The 18,406-nt window shown below is 44.1% G+C and overlaps 2 protein-coding genes across 3 annotated transcripts in view; one reads left to right on the forward strand and one right to left on the reverse strand.

Annotated features, from left to right (window-relative positions):
• Positions 1-516: 516 nt before the first annotated feature.
• The window catches only part of LOC126474280 (ice-structuring glycoprotein-like), a 43,229-nt gene continuing 25,339 nt past the window's right edge, over positions 517-18,406 (reverse strand). Inside the window, exons 3-4 of the mRNA XM_050101745.1 lie at positions 8,267-8,440; positions 517-1,455 (exon numbers count right to left, since the gene is read on the reverse strand). Coding sequence (XP_049957702.1) covers positions 592-1,455; positions 8,267-8,440 — 1,038 coding nt within the window. The 3' untranslated portion in view covers positions 517-591. The remainder of the gene's footprint in view (positions 1,456-8,266; positions 8,441-18,406) is intronic.
• Positions 8,454-18,406, forward strand: part of LOC126473915 (cuticle protein 16.5-like) — a 319,612-nt gene continuing 309,659 nt past the window's right edge. Inside the window, exon 1 of one of the 2 annotated variants that reach the window (XM_050101266.1) lies at positions 8,454-8,553. The gene's annotated coding sequence lies outside the window, so the exon portion shown is untranslated. Of the gene's footprint in view, positions 8,564-18,406 lie in introns of both variants that reach the window. The other variant, XM_050101264.1, reaches the window with a different exon arrangement.

An 18,406-nucleotide genomic window follows, 5' to 3' on the forward strand; every position in this document is an offset into this window, starting at 1 on the left:
TTATTACGGCCAGAGGTGGTTGTTCTAGGTTTCTCAGGATCTATGCACCCAAATTGCGTGAAAATGTAATCATATGTCAGTTCTAGTATAATATATTTGTCCAATGAATAACCGTTTATCATCTGCATTTCTTCTTGGTGTGGCAAGTTTCATGGCCAGTAGTGTAATTTAGAAAATAAAATTTCGTCGTCGGTGCCGAAGAATTTCTCTCTAAAATCACAAAAGTACTCGCAGTTTCATGCTGTTGAAGCGCTTTCGGCATGTTGCACCAGACTGAATAGTGCGATGTTTGTTACATCGACTTGCCTTCGTTGGCTTCGAGAGCGTTTTGTCGACCCAGTGCCACAATTCCTTCCGTCACTATAATTCCGTATTTTCGGGCTCATGTTGCTATTTGCCCTTGCTATTCTCCCTACCTGAAGAGTGTGTTTCTAGAATTTTGGTATTTATTTTTTAAGCTGCCTTTACAGTGGAGAGGAATCATGTAATTTAATGTGCTGTAAATAACAGAAAAACTTTTAAGATGCCATCAATAGTTTATTGAAGATTTATGTACAGGTCAGGAGAGGTGCGAAGCTATCTTAGAAAGCTTCAGCCCAGAAGGGCAGCCTTGGCCCTGAGGTGAGCGATGGCTTCGGCAGGCAGCGCCTCACTGGCCAGCACCACGGGCGAGCGGGCAGCGTACGTCAGAGGCTCGGCGGCCACCGTGTGGTAGGCGAAGGACCTGGCGGGCGACACGGACACCACGGCGGGGGCGGAGTAGGCGACGGCGGGGGCGGAGTAGGCGACGGCGGGGGCGGAGTATGCGATGGCGGGAGCAGCCACGGCGTAGGAAGCGGGGGCAGACACGGCGACGGCGGCCGGCTCGGGCACCTCGGGGGCGGCGGCGGCGCGGGCGGCGGCCTCAGCCACGGCGGAGGCGTGGGCGGCCTTGGCCTCGGCGACCTCGGGGGTGTCTTCGACGGGCTTGGGGGCCTCGAGGGCGGGGGCCTCGGGGGCGGCGGGGGCCACGGGCAGGTTGGTGGCTGACACGCGGAAGCCGTTCACGGCGTCGGCCGTGTAGCGCGCGCTCTGGACGACGCCGTTGCCGTCCACGTAGGAGTAGCCGCCGGCGACGGAGCCGTCGATGCCGCGCACCTCAGACTTGGCGGAGATGCCGTCGTGGTAGCCGTAGTTGTACTGGCCGAGCTCGTCCTGGGCGTGGTACTGCGACGAGATGGAGACGGGCGCGACGACGGCGGCGGGGGCGGCGGCGGTGTAGGAGATGGCAGCGGGGGCGGCTGCGGTGTAGGAGATGGCTGCGGGGGCGGCGGCGGCGTAGGAGATGGCTGCGGGGGCGGCGGCGCTGTAGGAGATGGCTGCGGGGGCGGCGGAGATGTGCGTCACGCCAGCCAGCCCTCCGTGCAGGTAGCCGGGCCTGGCAGCGGCTGTCGCCAGAAGGGCGCCGATGACAACCTGCAGGCAGGAGAAACACATTCATAACAGTGCTAGTAACTCATGACGGTATTAATAAGATTCTGAGTCCATAATGGGATTTTCACTCTGCAGCGGAGTGTGCGCGATATGAAACTTCCTGGCAGATTAAAACTGTGTGCCGGACCGACACTCGAACTCGGGACCTTTGCCTTTCGCGGGCAAGTGCTCTGCCAACTGAGCTACCCAAGCACGACTCACGACCCCTCCTCACAGCTTTTCTTCTGGCAGTACCTCGTCTCCTACCTTCCAAACTTTACAGAAGCTCTCCTGCGAAACTACCGGCAGAAGTAAAGCTGTGAGGACGGAGCGTGAGTCGTGCTTGGGTAACTCATTTGGCAGAGCACTTGCCGGCGAATACAAAGGTTCCGAGTTCGAGTCTCGGTCCGGCACACAGTTTTAATCTGCCAAGAAGTTTCAAGATTTTGAGTGTTTCTCCGTCACTACATGCTAAGAATTGAAGTGTAAACTCGTTTGCAATGAAAATTCCCTATACAAGATTTAACAATAGCGCGTTTTACTTGCTTCGTATTAAAATCCAACTACTACGTGAATTTAAATGTTGCCGACATCTCGTACATCTATACTCGCCCCTTTCCTGGATGCGAAGCACAAATGAGAAATGTAGTTTAGAAACGTAAATATTGAAAACGTTTAGATACTGAAAGAAATTGCGATGAGAATTACAAGGAATTGAAGCACTTCAGTTCTATATTTAATAAAAAATATGTTGAGGTACCGAATGAACAAGGGACGAAATACCATATAGTAACTCAGTGGCATAATTTGGAGCCGACAGCTGATGAAACATATCTGGAACGGACGTCATAATGGTGTTCAGAAGAATGTAGTAGCAGCTCAGAAGTTTGGGGAGTCAACAGAAGAGAAAAAAGTTAATAAACTGCTGGGTACAGATGTGATGAAATGTGCAGAGTGCGCTTTTAGAACGTACATTAAGTACGATCATAAAAGGGAAAATATCAGGACTGACGATCATATCATACACAGGCCAGAATGAAGTAAAATGTTTCCAAACTCTCCTCTAGAAAAAAATATTTAGAAAATGGGAAGAATATGATTACCAAGAACTGTTTATGGACAACCATTGTAAAATACCGAAGGAAGGCCATACGTATTACAGACTGTCATTGATGCATTTTGCAGATAATAAAGCTAAATGAAAAATACAGAGTTTTATAATACTGCAATGGTGTTTTAAGCATTCAGACTTCTTCCATTTTTAACGTGCTTTAAACCCGCCACACGTGCGTATTCGCTACGGTCACAGATTCGAATCCTGCCTCGGGCATGGATGTCTGTGATGTCCTTAGGTTAGTTAGGTTTAAGTAGTTCTAAGTTCTAGGGGACTGATGACCTCAGCTTCTAAGTCCCATAGTGCTCAGAGCGATTTGAACCATTTGAACACTTGCATATTGTTTGATGAATTACTAGTCCATTCAGATGTGAAACAAAAATGTAAAATACATAAATCAACCCCTTAACCAGCACACCGTGCCACGCCCTATCTGACCGCCGCCTCGCAGCCGACGCTTGCCTCATCTTACGTCGCAGCTACCGTCCTTGGGCCTAAGGCGTCGCGCAACCTCAAACTGACCGGGCCGTACGCATTAATCTGAGGCCGGCAGCTTCTCGAGAACTGGTCCACATACTTGCGTATTCCACATACATTGTGGCCTTTTGAACATAAACATAAAGGTGAAGGTAACAACCTGTGTTTTACGCGCCGGACATACTATTGGTGGGTACTTCGTCTCAGAGTGCCTTCTATTTAGTTGAAATAGGGCTTAAAATGTGCAAGTGGTTAGGTGGAGGTGATACGTGCCGTGGAAAAGAGTATTACTCACATCTGACTTCAGACAATATTTATGCAGGCGCCGGTACGCTCGTGTGAGTATTTGAAGTGACTGGCTGTTTAGCAAAGTCACAATTAGTTGCAACGGCCAGATCGTAAGAGATTAAATCCTGCCTTGTTGTCCATGAACTAGAGACTGTCTCAGGAACAAGGACCAGCTGTTAAAGGTAGAATCAAAACTATATGCAGTTATCCGCGACATAAATCCCTGAAATAATTAATGCTGTCCACCATAGGCGATAAACAAATGGTATGGATGGATACTATTAACTGCATAAAATTCTTGGTGTAACTCACCAGAAACAGCACTTTTTTTAGTATCACAATCAGACAGACATTATGATTTTTATTAAACTTCATATACTTTTCTAAATCCTTGGAAAAAAGAAGAAAACGTTTTACAGTCTTTATCTGGAAGACACACCGAACACTGGCTGATGAAACGCCAGTAACCCTGATTGTTTTCATCAAATAGCTTCCAATATCTGTCTACATGAAACTTTGAGCGAATCTCCTACGTTAGTTTCCCATACATTTCTGTAGACTGAAAGCTAGAGGGGATTACAGCTGATTATTTACGTGAATTTCATATGACACTACGGCTGATGCAAGGTTACTTCTCACGGGAACTGTTCATAAGAGCTACAAATCTTTCATTCAATCCGTTCTTGGAAGTAGCTCGCCTACTTAGATCCTCGCCAAGTCCGTATGACTGAAGACCCCTAAAAGTTGGACAGGGCTGTTTCATCGCCATGAGACAATTACAGACGCTAGAATATTCAACTGGAAAGAAACGAAGGAAAGTTAAGGTTAGCCATAGGTGACGTCTACATCTATGACTGCAATATAGAGGCCCTGAATCTATTTCCGACAGTACTGGAAACTTTTCCTATACCTGTGGGTCCATGCAGTGCGCTGAAGACAACTAAAGTGCTAAATGAAGAAAAGCAGCGGTTCCGGTTTTGAAAAAGGATATTATCAGCTAGAAGAAACGTGTGCTGATCGCATGCTCGTCAGATAATGCTTTTTGACGCCTTATGCAGACTATCAAGCAATGGTTGGTCGTTAAAAATAGTGTGAACGTAACATCTACATCTACATTCATAATGTGTAAACCACTTAGAAATGAATGATACCAATGGTACCCCATATTAAAATCTCATCCGTTAGCGTATGGAGTGCGGTAAGAACGACTGATTGCATGCCTCTGTGCTTACTGTAATTTGTCTAATCTTGTCGTCGCGTTCGCTACGGGAGCGACGTATAAGGGGATGTGGTGATATATCCCTAGATTCCTCTCTTAATACTAGTTTTTGAGATGTTGCAAGTAGGCTTTTCTCTGGATAGGTCAGGTTTTCCAGCATTTCCGTGACCACTCCGTGGATCAAATATTCGTGCTACACTTTTCTGTACGTTCTCAATATTTCTTGTTGCGTCTGTTTGATATGGGTCCCACACACTTTAGCGCGATTCCATGATGCTTTGCACGAGTTTAACATAAGCAGTCTTCTCTGTAGTCTGCACTTCCCCAGTCTCGTTTCATCCAACACAACCACCCTTCCTACGACGGAGCCCATATGATTATATTTCATGTCCGTAAAAACTGTTACTCCACCATATTTGTATGAGTTACATATCCCAATTGGACTCTTTTTTTTTTTTTTTGTACTCATAGGATATTCTTTTATTCATTTTGAGCAGTTGTCAGTTTTGAATTTCTGAAAATTAAATGTAAGTTGCAAATCTATCTACCACTTTCAAATCTTATCAGGATCTGACAGAATATCTGTGCAACTTTTTGCAGACAGTAGTTCAAGACGTATAATGTAACACCCGCTTAATTTTGGGTTACTTTTAAATATGCCAACCAAGATATCAATAAGAAACTTGAAGAGTAAGGACCCAACAATTACCCTGGGGCACTCCAGAATTTACTACTACATTTGTTGATAACGTGCCCTCCAAGGAAACATTGATCATCCATCTATCAAGAAATCCTGCACGCGGTTACAAATTACGATGGACACCGTGTACGATAGCACCTTTTCCTCTAAGCGTTAGTGCCGTACTGAGTCGCCGGCCGCTGTGACCGAGCGGTTCTAGGCGCTTCAGTCTGGAACCGAGCGACTGCTACGGTCGCAGCTTCAAGTCCTGCCTCGGCCATGGATGTGTGTGATGTCCTTAGGTTAGTTAGGTTTAAGTAGTTCTAAGTTCTAGGGGACTGATGATCTCAGATGTTAAGTCCCATAGTGCTCAGAGCCATTTGAACCAATTTCGTACTGTGTCAGATGCTCTTCGGAAGTCAAGAGATACCAAGTCTACCTGTCTTTATCCAAGGTCCTATGAATGTCAGGTGAGAGAATCCCGAGTTGGCTTCCGCATGACCGACATTTTCGGAATCTTTGCTGGTTGGCGCAGATCAGGATCGCAGAGTCACTATAACATACCGCTTGTTGCGATCCACGTGACAGAGGTGTAAGACTTGTATCTGAACCCACATACATAACCACAAGCCACCGTACGGTGCATGGCGGAGGGTACCATGTACCACTACTAGTCTTTCCTTTCCTGTTCCACTCGCAAATGGAGCGAGGGAAAAGCGATTATTTGCACGCATCCGTACGAGAACTATTTTCTGTCATCTTGTCTTCGCGGTCCTTCATACGGCCTGGAGAGCGGTGTGCTGACGACATGCCCCTCCATATCCGCATCCAGTGACGCTAATGGGCTGAGGATGACACGGCGGCCGGTCGGTAGCGTTGGGCCTTCGTGGCCTGTTCGGGAGGAGTTTTCGCGGTCCGTACGCGTAACATACACCGGCGGACGTCGAATCGTTCTGCAGTTAGCTGCAAATACTGATTCTCCAAATTTCGGGAAAATAGCTTGTCTCCACTCCGTGGATTCTCACTTGAGCTCTCGAAGCGTCTGAGTAACATTTGTGTGTTCATCGAACCTCCCGGTAAGATATCTAGGAGCATGTCTCTAAATTTCCTCGATGTGTTCCTTCCATTCGACATGGTGGGTATTCAAAACACGTAAGCACTACTCAAGAATACATCGCACTAGTCTTTTGTAAACCGTCTTCTTTACAGATGAGTTTCACTTTCCCAAAACTACCCCGATAAACCGAAACGGAACATTCGCCTTCCCTGCCACATCCCTTACGTGCTCATTCCATTTCATATCGTATTGCAACGTTACTTCTAATATTTAATCGCCGTGACTGTATTAGGCAGCACAGCAGTAATATGGCATTCTAATATTACAGAACTGTTTTTGCTACTACTCGCATTAACTTACCTTTATAAGGGTGAGGGCAAGCTACCATTCATTATACGAAATATAAATTCTTCGTAAGATATCCTGTATCCTTCTACACTTACTTTCCCGTATACTGCCGCAGATTGCTGCTCACCCTATCCATCATATCCTTTAAATATAGAGAGAATGAAAGCGGTCCTGTCAGACTTCCATGGAACACTCCTGACGATATCTTTATCTGTAGTGAATACTCGCCGTCGAGGGCAACGTTGTTGTTGTTGTTGTGGTCTTCAGTCCTGAGACTGGTTTGATGCAGCTCTCCATGCTACTCTATCCTGTGCAAGCTTCTTCATCTCCCAGTACCTACTGCAGCCTACATCCTTCTGAATGTGCTTAGTGTATTCATGTCTTGGTCTCCCTCTCCGATTTTTACCCTCCACGCTGCCCTCCAATGCTAAATTTGTGATCCCTTGATGCTTCAGAACATGTCCTACCAACCGGTTCCTTCCTCTTGTCAAGTTGTGCCACAAACTCCTCTTCTCCCCAATTCTATTCAATACCTCCTCATTAGTTATGTGATCTACCCATCTAACCTTCAGCATTCTTCTGTAGCACCCCATTTCGAAAGCTTCTATTCTCTTCTTGTCCAAACTACTTATCGTCCATGTTTCACTTCCATACATGGCTACACTCCATACAAATACTTTCAGAAACGACTTCCTGACACTTAAATCTATACTCGATGTTAACAAATTTCTCTTCCTCAGAAACGCTTTCCTTGCCATTGCCAGTCTACATTTTATATCCTCTCTACTTCGACCATCATCAGTTATTTTGTTCCCCAAATAGCTAAACTCTTTTGGTACTTTAAGTGTCTCATTTCCTAATCTAATACCCTCAGCATCACCCGACTTAATTCGACTACATTCCATTATCCTCGTTTTGCTTTTGTTGATGTGCATCTTATACCCTCCTTTCAAGACACTGTCCATTCCGTTCAACTGCTCTTCCAAGTCCTTTGCTGTCTCTGACAGAATTACAATGTCATCGGCGAACCTCAAAGTTTTTATTTCTTCTCCATGGATTGTAATACCTACTCCGAACTTTTCTTTTGTTTCCTTTACTGCTTGCTCAATATACAGACTGGATAGCATCTGGGAGAGGCTACAACCCTGTCTCACTCCCTTCCCAACCACTGCTTCCCTTTCATGTCCCTCGACTCTCATAACTGCCATCTACTTTCTGTACAAATTGTAAATAGCCTTTCGCTCCCTGTATTTTACCCCTGCCACCTTCAGAATTTGAAATAGAGTATTCCAGTCAAGTCATTCATTATACTAAATAGCAATTCTACGTAAGATATCCTGTTTCCTTCTACACTTACTTTCCCGTATACTGCTGCAGACTGCTGCTCAACCTATCCATCAAATCATTTAAATATAGAGACAATGAAAGCGGTCCTATCAGACTTCCATGGAACACTCCTGACGATATCTTTATCCCTAGTGAATATGTCCGTTGAGGGCAACGTACTGGGTTCTACTGCTTAAGAAGCGTCCGAGCTAGTCATGTACTCCGTGTGCTCGGACGTTCGTTAACTAACAAACTATGGTTCACGAGAGAGTCCCCCGACTAAGCGAGATCGAGGCTGGTACTTACGAGGAACCTCATGACTGGATGCGCTGCTGGTGGTGTGTGGCCGGCACTCGCAGAAGACCTGTGGCTTGCAGATGCGCGCCGCGCCCTTATATACGGACGCGCCTCTGCCGGCGGCCTTGCCACGCCCTGGCGGCCCGGCCGGCTCTGGCCCGGTCCAACTCGTCCTCTGGTGGCCTCGAGGTCCCCCCAGAGACATCATCCCGAGAGTCGCGACGCGGCGCGACGCTGCAGAGGACGAGGCGGTACCCCCGCGCGCCGCAGTCGGGGCCTGGCGGGCAGACCAGCCGGTACGGTTCCGTACGTAGAAGCCAGCACCTTATTCCATTCACTCATCATATAGAGCAAGCCTCAAACACTAATACGTCTTAGCCTCTTGGTGTTTTTGTGATCTTTACAAAGCTTTTGGCAGTGTAAATCATGTTGCTCCCTTAGAAAAACTTTAGTTTTATGGAAGTTCTAACAATACCACCACTTGCAAAGTAGGTTAGAAATCAGATTAATAATGTTGCTCAAGCAGTATATGTTCGCTTTATCGGGCAACAACAAAGTTATTGACTGTGGATGGTGTCGTCAGAATGGAAATAATGAAGCCACTGTAAAAAAAGTCATTAAGTTTAGCACTTATCTTGAATGGATTCCCACATAGATTTCGTCGAAGTCGTTATGGCTCATCTTGTTGGTTCTAGGGTGATTCCACTTTGATTGCTAGAAGGTCCAGATCTGTGTTTTAGCAATATTTGAAGACCTAACAAATGCGTTTTTCAGAAAATTCTTAATGATCTAACAATCCCAGATCAGAACGATGGTATGGTAGAAATAATTTTTGACTTAGTGTTCACGATCTACATTTTCAATAAACTTCTTGTGAATTCACATATACTTCTTCTCAAATGTCACATCATCAAGAAAACAGTTTGTATCAATCTTCATATATTTAATTTCCACTTTAACTAAACACAAGACTTGACTGTTCTTTTACAAAGCGAAAATAACAACTTAACTTCTGCAGAGTGAAACAAAGACTACTCTGTGCACATTCGCGCCAAAACGGTTACAAGTAAGTCAAAGATTATGACAGTCTCACAGAAATGTAATATATCGATACATCGGAGTACCTGTACATTAATAAGACCAAATGTGAATATTTTCACAAAAATATGTCTTTTACTTCGCAGAAAAGTAGTACGATATTACTGGTATCGAGAATTGGGGTTGGAGTGCCGTAACGGTCACGTAAATAAGGAACCATTACAAAGTGATGACTTTATGCACAGTCAGTTTGAAACATACTTAACAAACAGGTTGTGCTCAATAATTCAGAGAATATCGGGAAGGTAGAGAATTTTAGGTACCGCAAAAAGAATAAAAAAAGGAGAAAGAAACAATTATCGCAAAGAGAGTACCACAGGGGTCAGTTTTGGGTCCACCCCTATTCCTTACATATGTGAGTGACCTAGCACTCAACATTGAACGAACAAAATTGGTACTTTTTGCAGACAGTACTAGTGTTACAATGAATCCCATTGAAGACAAAGCATCTGAATAGTTGGTAAATGATATTTTCCAAATAACTATTAAATAGTTCTCTCAACATGAACTTTAAATTTTGAAGAGACACACTACATTCAGTTCTGTACAACACACAGAGTCATACTAACAACTGATGTAGCACATGAGTGGGAGTCAGTATATGCGGTAGAATGCTCAAGATTTTTGGGTGTGCATGTTGATGAGAACTTAAACTGGAAGAAGCATACTTCTGAGCTTCTCCAGCAAGTTCAGCCTCTTCTGCTCATTGTATAATTGGTAATCTTGGAAACAAATGTATCAATCTCCTGCTGTATTTTTCATATTTCCACCCAATAACGTCGTACAGAATAATTTTCTGGGGTAAATAATATGTGGTGTTCTCCCACGGACGTCATGTAGGTAGTTTATCAAGGAGCTAGGCATTTTGACTGCGCCGTCACAATACGTACAATCGTTAATGAAATTCGTCATAAATAATCCAGCACAATTTGAGAAGAGCAGTGTGGTCCATACCTACAACACTAGAGAGGAAAATGACCTGTATTACCCATTGTTAAAGATGTTGATGGGTCAAAAAGGAGTTCAACATGCAGTAACAAAACTTTTCTGTCATTTTACCAATAACATAAAATGTCTGACAGGTAGCGAAGCAAGTTTTAAATCTAATTGAAAATCATTTCTCCAGGTAAATGCCAATTTCAGTGACGAATTTCTTCTTAAAAACTGGTAACCATTAAAAACATTTAATTGTAGTTGTGTAAGTAGGACAAAAAATAATAATGTGTCCATTAATGTTAACACCAACCATGTATACATATCCTGTAAACTGACTCGTTCTAGATAATTTCGATAGAAGAATCGTCAAATGATATAAGTAACATGTAACTAACTAACTGTCCATATTCTTCTTCATGGCGGCACAGTCCTGCCGACCTTCGGCACGTAGTGTGGCTCAGACGTACTCTCGTGAGCCAAAACATTATGACCACTGCTCACAGCGAGATTGAATGCTGCCTGTTGATACTGCGGTCAGTGACACAGGAAGGACAGTACAAGCGGAGGAAGGACGAATAGGTAATCATTCTAGCGATATTATCGGACACAACTGGGGAAGTTCACTGACACAAACGACTTTGGCCAAAGGAAGATTGTTACGGCCCAGCAACCGGGAATAAGCAACTCGCGAACGACGAAGCTGGTCGGGTGCTCGAGTGTCAGTGCGGTGGCCATATAAGTGGTTAAATGACGGAGCAACCACCAGTAGTGGACAAGGGGTTCGACGTCCACGCCTCATCACAGACCGTGCTCTCTCAAGCAGGATAGGCAGCTATTTGTTGCAGGTATGTCGGCAGAATATAGTGCTGCTGGAAGCACAAGTGTTTCGGAGTACACTGTTCAGCAGACTTTGTCGAACTTGTGGCTCGTCAGTGGATGATTCAAATGGTTCAAATGGCTCTGAGCACTATGGGACTCAACTGCTGTGGTCATTAGTCCCCTAGAACTTAGAACTACTTAAACCTAACTAACGTAAGGACATCACACACATCCATGCCCGAGGCAGGATTCGAACCTGCGACCGTAGCAGTCGCACGGTTCCGGACTGTCAGTGGATGACCCAACTACGTAGTTAATTACGACTGAAGTGCGTACGATGTCATGAAGATTATTTCAGTGGTAGCGTGTCGCCCGGTCGGATGAAACACGTGTCGCCTGGTCGGATGAAAAACGTATCTTGTTACAGCATGTTGATGATCGTGTCCGGATGCACCAACATCCATGAAAATGGCTGCTTCAAGTATGCACCGAGTCACGGACGCACGCCGGTGGTCGCATTAATGCAAAGTGTGACAAGAACACGGCGAATAATTTTATTCGAAAAAAAGTAATAAGTTTATATAGAATTTGATTCTACCTCCTTCAAAATATTGTCCTAAGCTAGTTATGCTTTTATTCCAACGTTGACTCCACGACTGGAAGCATTTATGGAAGGCTTATTTTGCAAGGGCGTGCAGCTGCTCTGTCGTGGCTCTCTTCGGCGTCAGAAATGGTGTGAAACGGTTTTCCTTTAAGCGTGGTTTTAATTTCTGGATGTAGCCGGAACTCACATGGGATTAAATCTGATGAGTAAGGCGGATGTTTGCAGATGGGAACACTTTTTACGGCCAGAAAGTCGCGAATCAAAAGCGAGGTGTGGCACGGCGCGTTGTCGTGACGAAGAAGGAAGCCATTGGCCCATTTTTCTCTCTCTTTCTACGTGCACCGTTTCGCAAAAGTTTCAGTACACCCCTGTAAAATTATCCGTTTACAGTTGCTCCCTTGTAACTAACTTTGATCACACCATGCCCTTCATATCGAAAGTGAGCATGACTTTGATATTCGATTTTGAATGAGGTGCATCTTTAGGACGAGGAGATTCACTGGGAACTCTGAATTTTCGTCTCAGTTTCATACCCATAGACCTAAGTTACGTCTCTTGTTACAATTTTGGACATGAAATCCGGATCTGAATGAAGACGATCCTTCAATTCCGTGCAAACTGACACACAATTTTCCTTCTACTCGTCACTCGAAAGTGTGGGAATACATTTTGCACTCATTCGTCCCATTTGCAAATTATCGGTTAAAATGCTTTGCAAGGACCCGTACGAGATGCTACGTTCTTTGGCACGCTCTTGAATAGATATCCGCCTGTTTCAGTGAACAGTTTTTGCCACGATTTGTACCTTTTCCTCTGTTTTTGAGATTAATGAACGTCCAGAACATTGCTCGTCTTCCACCCATTCATTTCCGCTTTTAAATCGCTCTTACCACTTCTAAACATCGGAGTTACAGCAATACGCCAATTTCAACGTTTCGTGAGTTTCTTTGTCACTTTTTTACAGCTTGAAACAGAACTTAATGTTCACGCTTTGTTCAAAATCCATGATGCGCTACAGAAGCGATTTTAATTTAATCGTACGGCTAGGGCCCCCCGTCGGGCAGACTGTTCTCCGGGTGCCGGCAAATCTGACGCCACTTCGGCGACCTGCAGTCGATGAGGATGATAGGATGATGATGAGGACCGCACAACACCCAGTCCCTGGGCGAAGAAAATTCCCCGACCCAGCCGGGAAACGAACCCAGTCCCAGAGGATTGACATTCCGTCACGCTGACCATTCAGCAACCACTCTAGCGCCTCTGGACACTGACTGACAAGTCATAAGATCATCATCATCATCATCATTTAAGACTGATTATGCCTTTCAGCGTTCAATCTGGAGTCCCCCTTATAAAATTCCTCCATGATCCCCTATTCAGTGCTAACATTGGTGCCTCTTCTGATGTTAAGCCTATTACTTCAAAATCGTTCTCAACCGAATCCAGGTATCTTCTCCTTGGTCTACCCCGACTCCTCCTACCCTCTACTGTTGAACCCATGAGTCTCTTGGGTAACCTTGCTTCTTCCATGCGTGTAACATGGTTCCACCATCTAAGCCTGATCGCCCCGACTGCTACATCTATAGAGTTCATTCCCAGTTTTTCTTTGATTTCCTCATTGTGGACACCCTCCTGCCATTGTTCCCATCTACTAGTACCTGCAATCATCCTAGCTACTTTCATATCCGTAACCTCAACCTCATTGATAAGGTAACCTGAAGCCACCCAGCTTTCGCTCCCATACAACAAAGTTGGTCGAAAGATTGAACGGTGCACATATAACTTAGTCTTGGTACTGACTTCCTTCTTGCAGAAGAGAGTAGATCGTAGCTGAGCGCTCACTGCATTACCTTTGCTACACCTCGCTTCCAGTTCTTTCACTATGTTGCCATCCTGTGAGAATATGCATCCTAAGTACTTGAAACCGTCCACGTGTTCTTTGTTCCTCCTATTTGGCACTCAATCCATTTATATCTCTTTCCCACTGACATTACGTTCGTTTTGGAGATGCTAATCTTCGTACCATAGTCCTTACATTTCTGATCTAGCTCTGAAATATTACTTTGCAAACTTTCAATCGAATCTGCCATCACAAATAAGTCATCTGCATATGCGAGACTGCTTATTTTGTGTTCACATATCTTAATCTGACCCAGCCAGTCTATTGTTTTCAACATATGATCCATAAATAATATGAACAACAGTGGAGACAGGTTGCAGCCTTGTCTTAACCCTGAAACTACTCTGAACCATGAACTCAGTTTACCATCAACTCTAGCTGCTGCCTGACTATCTATGTAAAGACCTTTAACTGCTTGCAAAAGTTTGCCTCCTATTCCATAATCTCGTAGAACAGACAATAACTTCCTCCTAGGAACCCGGTCATATGCCTTTTCTAGATCTATAAAGCATAGATACAATTCCCTGTTCCACTCATAACACTCCTCCATTATTTGCCGTAAGCTAAAGATCTGGTCCTGACAACCTCTATGAGGCCTAAACCCACACTGATTTTCATCCAATTTGTCCTCAACTAATACTCGCACTTTCAACAATACCTGAGAAGATTTTACCCACAACGCTGATTAAAGAGATACCTCTGTAGTTGTTACAATCTTTTCTGTTTCCATGTTTAAAGATTGGTGTGATTACTGCTTTCGTCCAGTCTGATGGAACCTGTACCGATTCCCACGCCATTTCAATTATCCTGTGTAGCCATTTAAGACCTGACATTCCACTGTATTTGATGAGTTACGACTTAATTTCATCCACCCCAGCCGCTTTGTTGCTCTGCAATCTTTTGACCATTTTCTCCACTTCCTCAAATGTGATCCTATTTCTATCATCATTCCTATCCCATTGTACATCGAAATCTGAAACATTACAAATCGTATTTTCAGCTACATTGAGCAACTCTTCAAAATATTCTCTCCATCTGCCCAGGGCATCAACAGGATTCACCAGCAGTTTTCCTGACCTGTCCAAAATACTTGTCATTTCCTTCTTACCTCCCTTTCGAAGACTGCTAATTACACTCCAGAATGGTTTTCCAGCAGCTTGACCCAAAGTCTCCAACCTGTTTTCAAAGTCTTCCCAAGATTTCTTCTTGAATGCTGCATTTATCTGTTTGGCTTTGTTTCTTTCTTCAACATAACTTTCTCTGTCTACCTGAGTTCTAGTATGTAGCCATTTTTGATACGCCTTCTTTTTCCTTTTACAGGCTGCCTTCACTGCGTCATTCCACCAAGCTGTTTGCTTCATCCTACCTTTACACACTACTGTTCCAAGACATTCTTTAGCCACTTCTAGTACTGTGTCCCTGTACCTTGTCCATTCCTTTTCCCATGACTGTAATTGACTGCATTCAACTAACTGGTACCTTTCTGAGATCACTGTTATGTACTTGTGCCTGATTTCCTTATCCTGAAGTTTCCCCACTCTTATCTTCCTACACATGGACCTGACCTCCTGCACTTTCGGTCTCATAATCCCAATTTCACTGCAGATTAAATAGTGATCAGTGTCATCAAAGAGTCCCCTGAATACACGTGTGTCCCTCACAGCCTTCCTGAATTCCTGATCTGTTTTTATATAGTCAATGACAGGTCTGGTTCCCCTGCCTTCCCAAGTATACCGGTGAATGTTCTTATGTTTAAAAAAGGAGTTTGTGATTACTAAGCCCATACTGACACAGAAATCCAAGAGTTGTTTCCCGTTCCTGTTGGCTTCCATATCCTCTCCATATTTACCCATAACCTTTTCATACCCTTCTGTTCGATTTCCAATCCTGGCATTAAAATCACCCATGAGCAGAACACTGTCCATGTCCTTTACTCTAACAACTACATCACTGAGTGCGCCATAAAAACTATCCATCTTATCTTGATCTGTCCCTTCACAATGCGAATATACTGACACAATCCTAATTTTCTTGCTAGACACTGTCAGATCTATCCACATCAGTCGTTCGCTTTGCTCTAATTTAACGCTGGCCTCTCAGCCCATGACTATGGGACAAATTACATCAAATTGTCGTAGCTTCGACAATTGCTACTAAAATAATTCGCTCACCGCATTTTTTTATCACACTTCTTATGCTTTGTGGGACGTTTACCTGGACTTCCATGGTAACCAGGGTAGTAATTAAAGATACCATACAACAGTGGGCCTCGTGAACTTTATTCCAGACCATTGGCATCCCTTAATGCTTTTGTCTTCCACGACGGCCTTGGCATCTCCTAGCAGGATAACTGCCCATGTCACAACGCCAAAATCTTTCTGTAGTGGTTTGAGGAACATGATCGTGAACCTACGTTGACGTCTCGGCTTACACATACCACTGCTCTGAACTCGATGGGACGCATGTAAAACGCTATCTAGAGTGTCAGCTCTATGCCCACAGACCACCAGCCCGAAATTTACGGAAATTGAAAGACCAGTGCGTAAACATCTGGTGCTACATACCTCCAGAAACTAATGACTTGTCGAACCCATGCCACTAGCGTTGGTCATCGTGGAGGGCGTTACCGCTTGCCCACGTGTTGTTGGCCAACCGTGCACAGGCAGGGTGATGACTCTAGCGAGCGACCAAATGGTCTAAATTTCCCTGAATATGACCCCATCGCGGGTTGAAACCAGTTGGCGGCAAAATAAATAATGCGATTGTGACTGTCATTTTGAATAAATGACATGCTGTACTGCATTCCCAATGTGGACCAAAATGCTGTCTAAGCAGACTGTCAAATTTTTTTGGTTCATCAGTGCTCATGCCATATTACTAATCGTACTGCAGTCTCGGTGACATTAATTGCAGATGAATGTTTTCATTTGTTCAAACATATTGTCACAGAATAGTTACAGGTTAGTCCTCCCACTCGCGTGCCTTTTGCGTACGACTAGGTAATCGATCTAACAGCATGTTTTGCTGTCGATGCTGTTCTTGCGGTCTTCAGTCATAGTTTCTTGCTGATCTCCATGTAGTCTATCCTGTTTAAATATCCATTTTTGAGTAACTACTGTGATCTACATCCATTTGAACTCTGTTTACTGTAGCCGATACTTGGTTCCCTTCGAGAATGTTTATTCCCACGTTTCTCTCCATTACCAGGTTAGCTATTACTTGCCGTCTTAGGAAGTGTTCTAACGATATGTGCTTTCTTTTGTGTGGTAGACGACTTTCTTTCCCGACTCGATTCAGTACTACTTTATTCGTTATCCGATTTGCCAGTCTATCTTCAGTGTTCTTCTTCAGCTTTAATTTTTCTAATTCTATTGGTATAAAAATATTTTTTGTAAATAATGGAGATAATTCTTTCCGTGATAGTAAGATCGTACTTAAGCTTCTTACTTCCTCTTACAGAGTATGTGTCCTCAAAGTGTTTCTCTTGGAATATTAGTCCATAGGCTTTGACTGCTAGTCTGATAGTAGTGGCTCGTCAGGAGCGAACGTTAATTCAGTTCTTTGTTCTTTTTTACTCATACACTTCGTTACCCGATTGCCAAAGTTCAGGAGAGATTGTTTTAAATCTAATCGGAAACTCAAGCTCTGACTTTTCAGCCAGAGCTCAGACAAATTAATTAAAGAAATAAATTCTCTATCAAGCTCTGACTTTTCAGCCATAGCTCAGACTAATTAATTAAGGAAATAAATCCTCTAAATGAGTCTACGATCGTTGTGGTTTTTTGCCAACAGAGCAGAATAGATAGTTTAATATTTTTCATTCATTATACTGTTTCACCGTAGTGTTATTACAACTGACAATGAAATTTATTTTACGACTTCTAGGTATTGATCTGATGATGGCAGTAGCCGAATCGACATAACAAATAAAAATCTATTAAGTGACGTAGACGGTTTTGTTCGCAATAGGGTCTTAAAGGACTTATAGTGGGCCAGGGAGATAGTTGGGAATACTGGGTCGGGATATTCAGTTATGGATCTGCCTAATTAGAAAGGAAAACCTCTCGAAAACCTTCGTCATACCGGGGGGAATAGGAATTATTTTAATTTGTAACGATACAGAACAAATTCAAAAACGGATTCAGCTGTTGGGTATGTGTGCATCGTGTATTAAAGAGAGTAAACACCGAAGACTTGAATCCATAAGTAATGAAGTGTATCTGCTTGACATCCACCGATGTCTAGTCTTCTTTTTATATTGCTCATTCCTTGCCCTGAAGAGCAGGGCGAACTGTTTCAGGTCTGGACCGTCGTCGGGATCGCATCTCTTCATCCAAATTCCAGAGACAGTTAAGTACGGGAAGTGGCTCACAACTTGGGAATAACTGGGAGGAGATTACGTTCCAAGATTGACCGTACGCGGGAAATCTCCCCAAAACTTTGGTCAGACTATTACTAATTCGTTTCTGGGGCAATACAGAGATCTACTACGTGTATGTACACTGAAGTGCCAAAGAAACTGGTACACCTGCCTAATATCGTGTAGGGCCCCGCGAACACGCAGAAGTGCCGCAACACGACGTAGCATGACTGAAATAGTGTTGGAGGGAATTGACACCATGAATCCTGGAGGGCTGTCCACAAATCCGTAAGAGTACGAAGGGGTGGAGACCTCTTCTGAAGATCAGGTATCAGGCAGGAGTCCCATGTCACTCCAACTGCATCATTACAGAGCCTCCACCAGTTTGAACAGTCCCCTGCTGACATGCATGGTCCATGGATTCATGAGGTT

Source organism: Schistocerca serialis, chromosome 4 (genome assembly GCF_023864345.2).
Source record: "Schistocerca serialis cubense isolate TAMUIC-IGC-003099 chromosome 4, iqSchSeri2.2, whole genome shotgun sequence".
NCBI classification, from domain to species: domain Eukaryota; kingdom Metazoa; phylum Arthropoda; class Insecta; order Orthoptera; family Acrididae; genus Schistocerca; species Schistocerca serialis.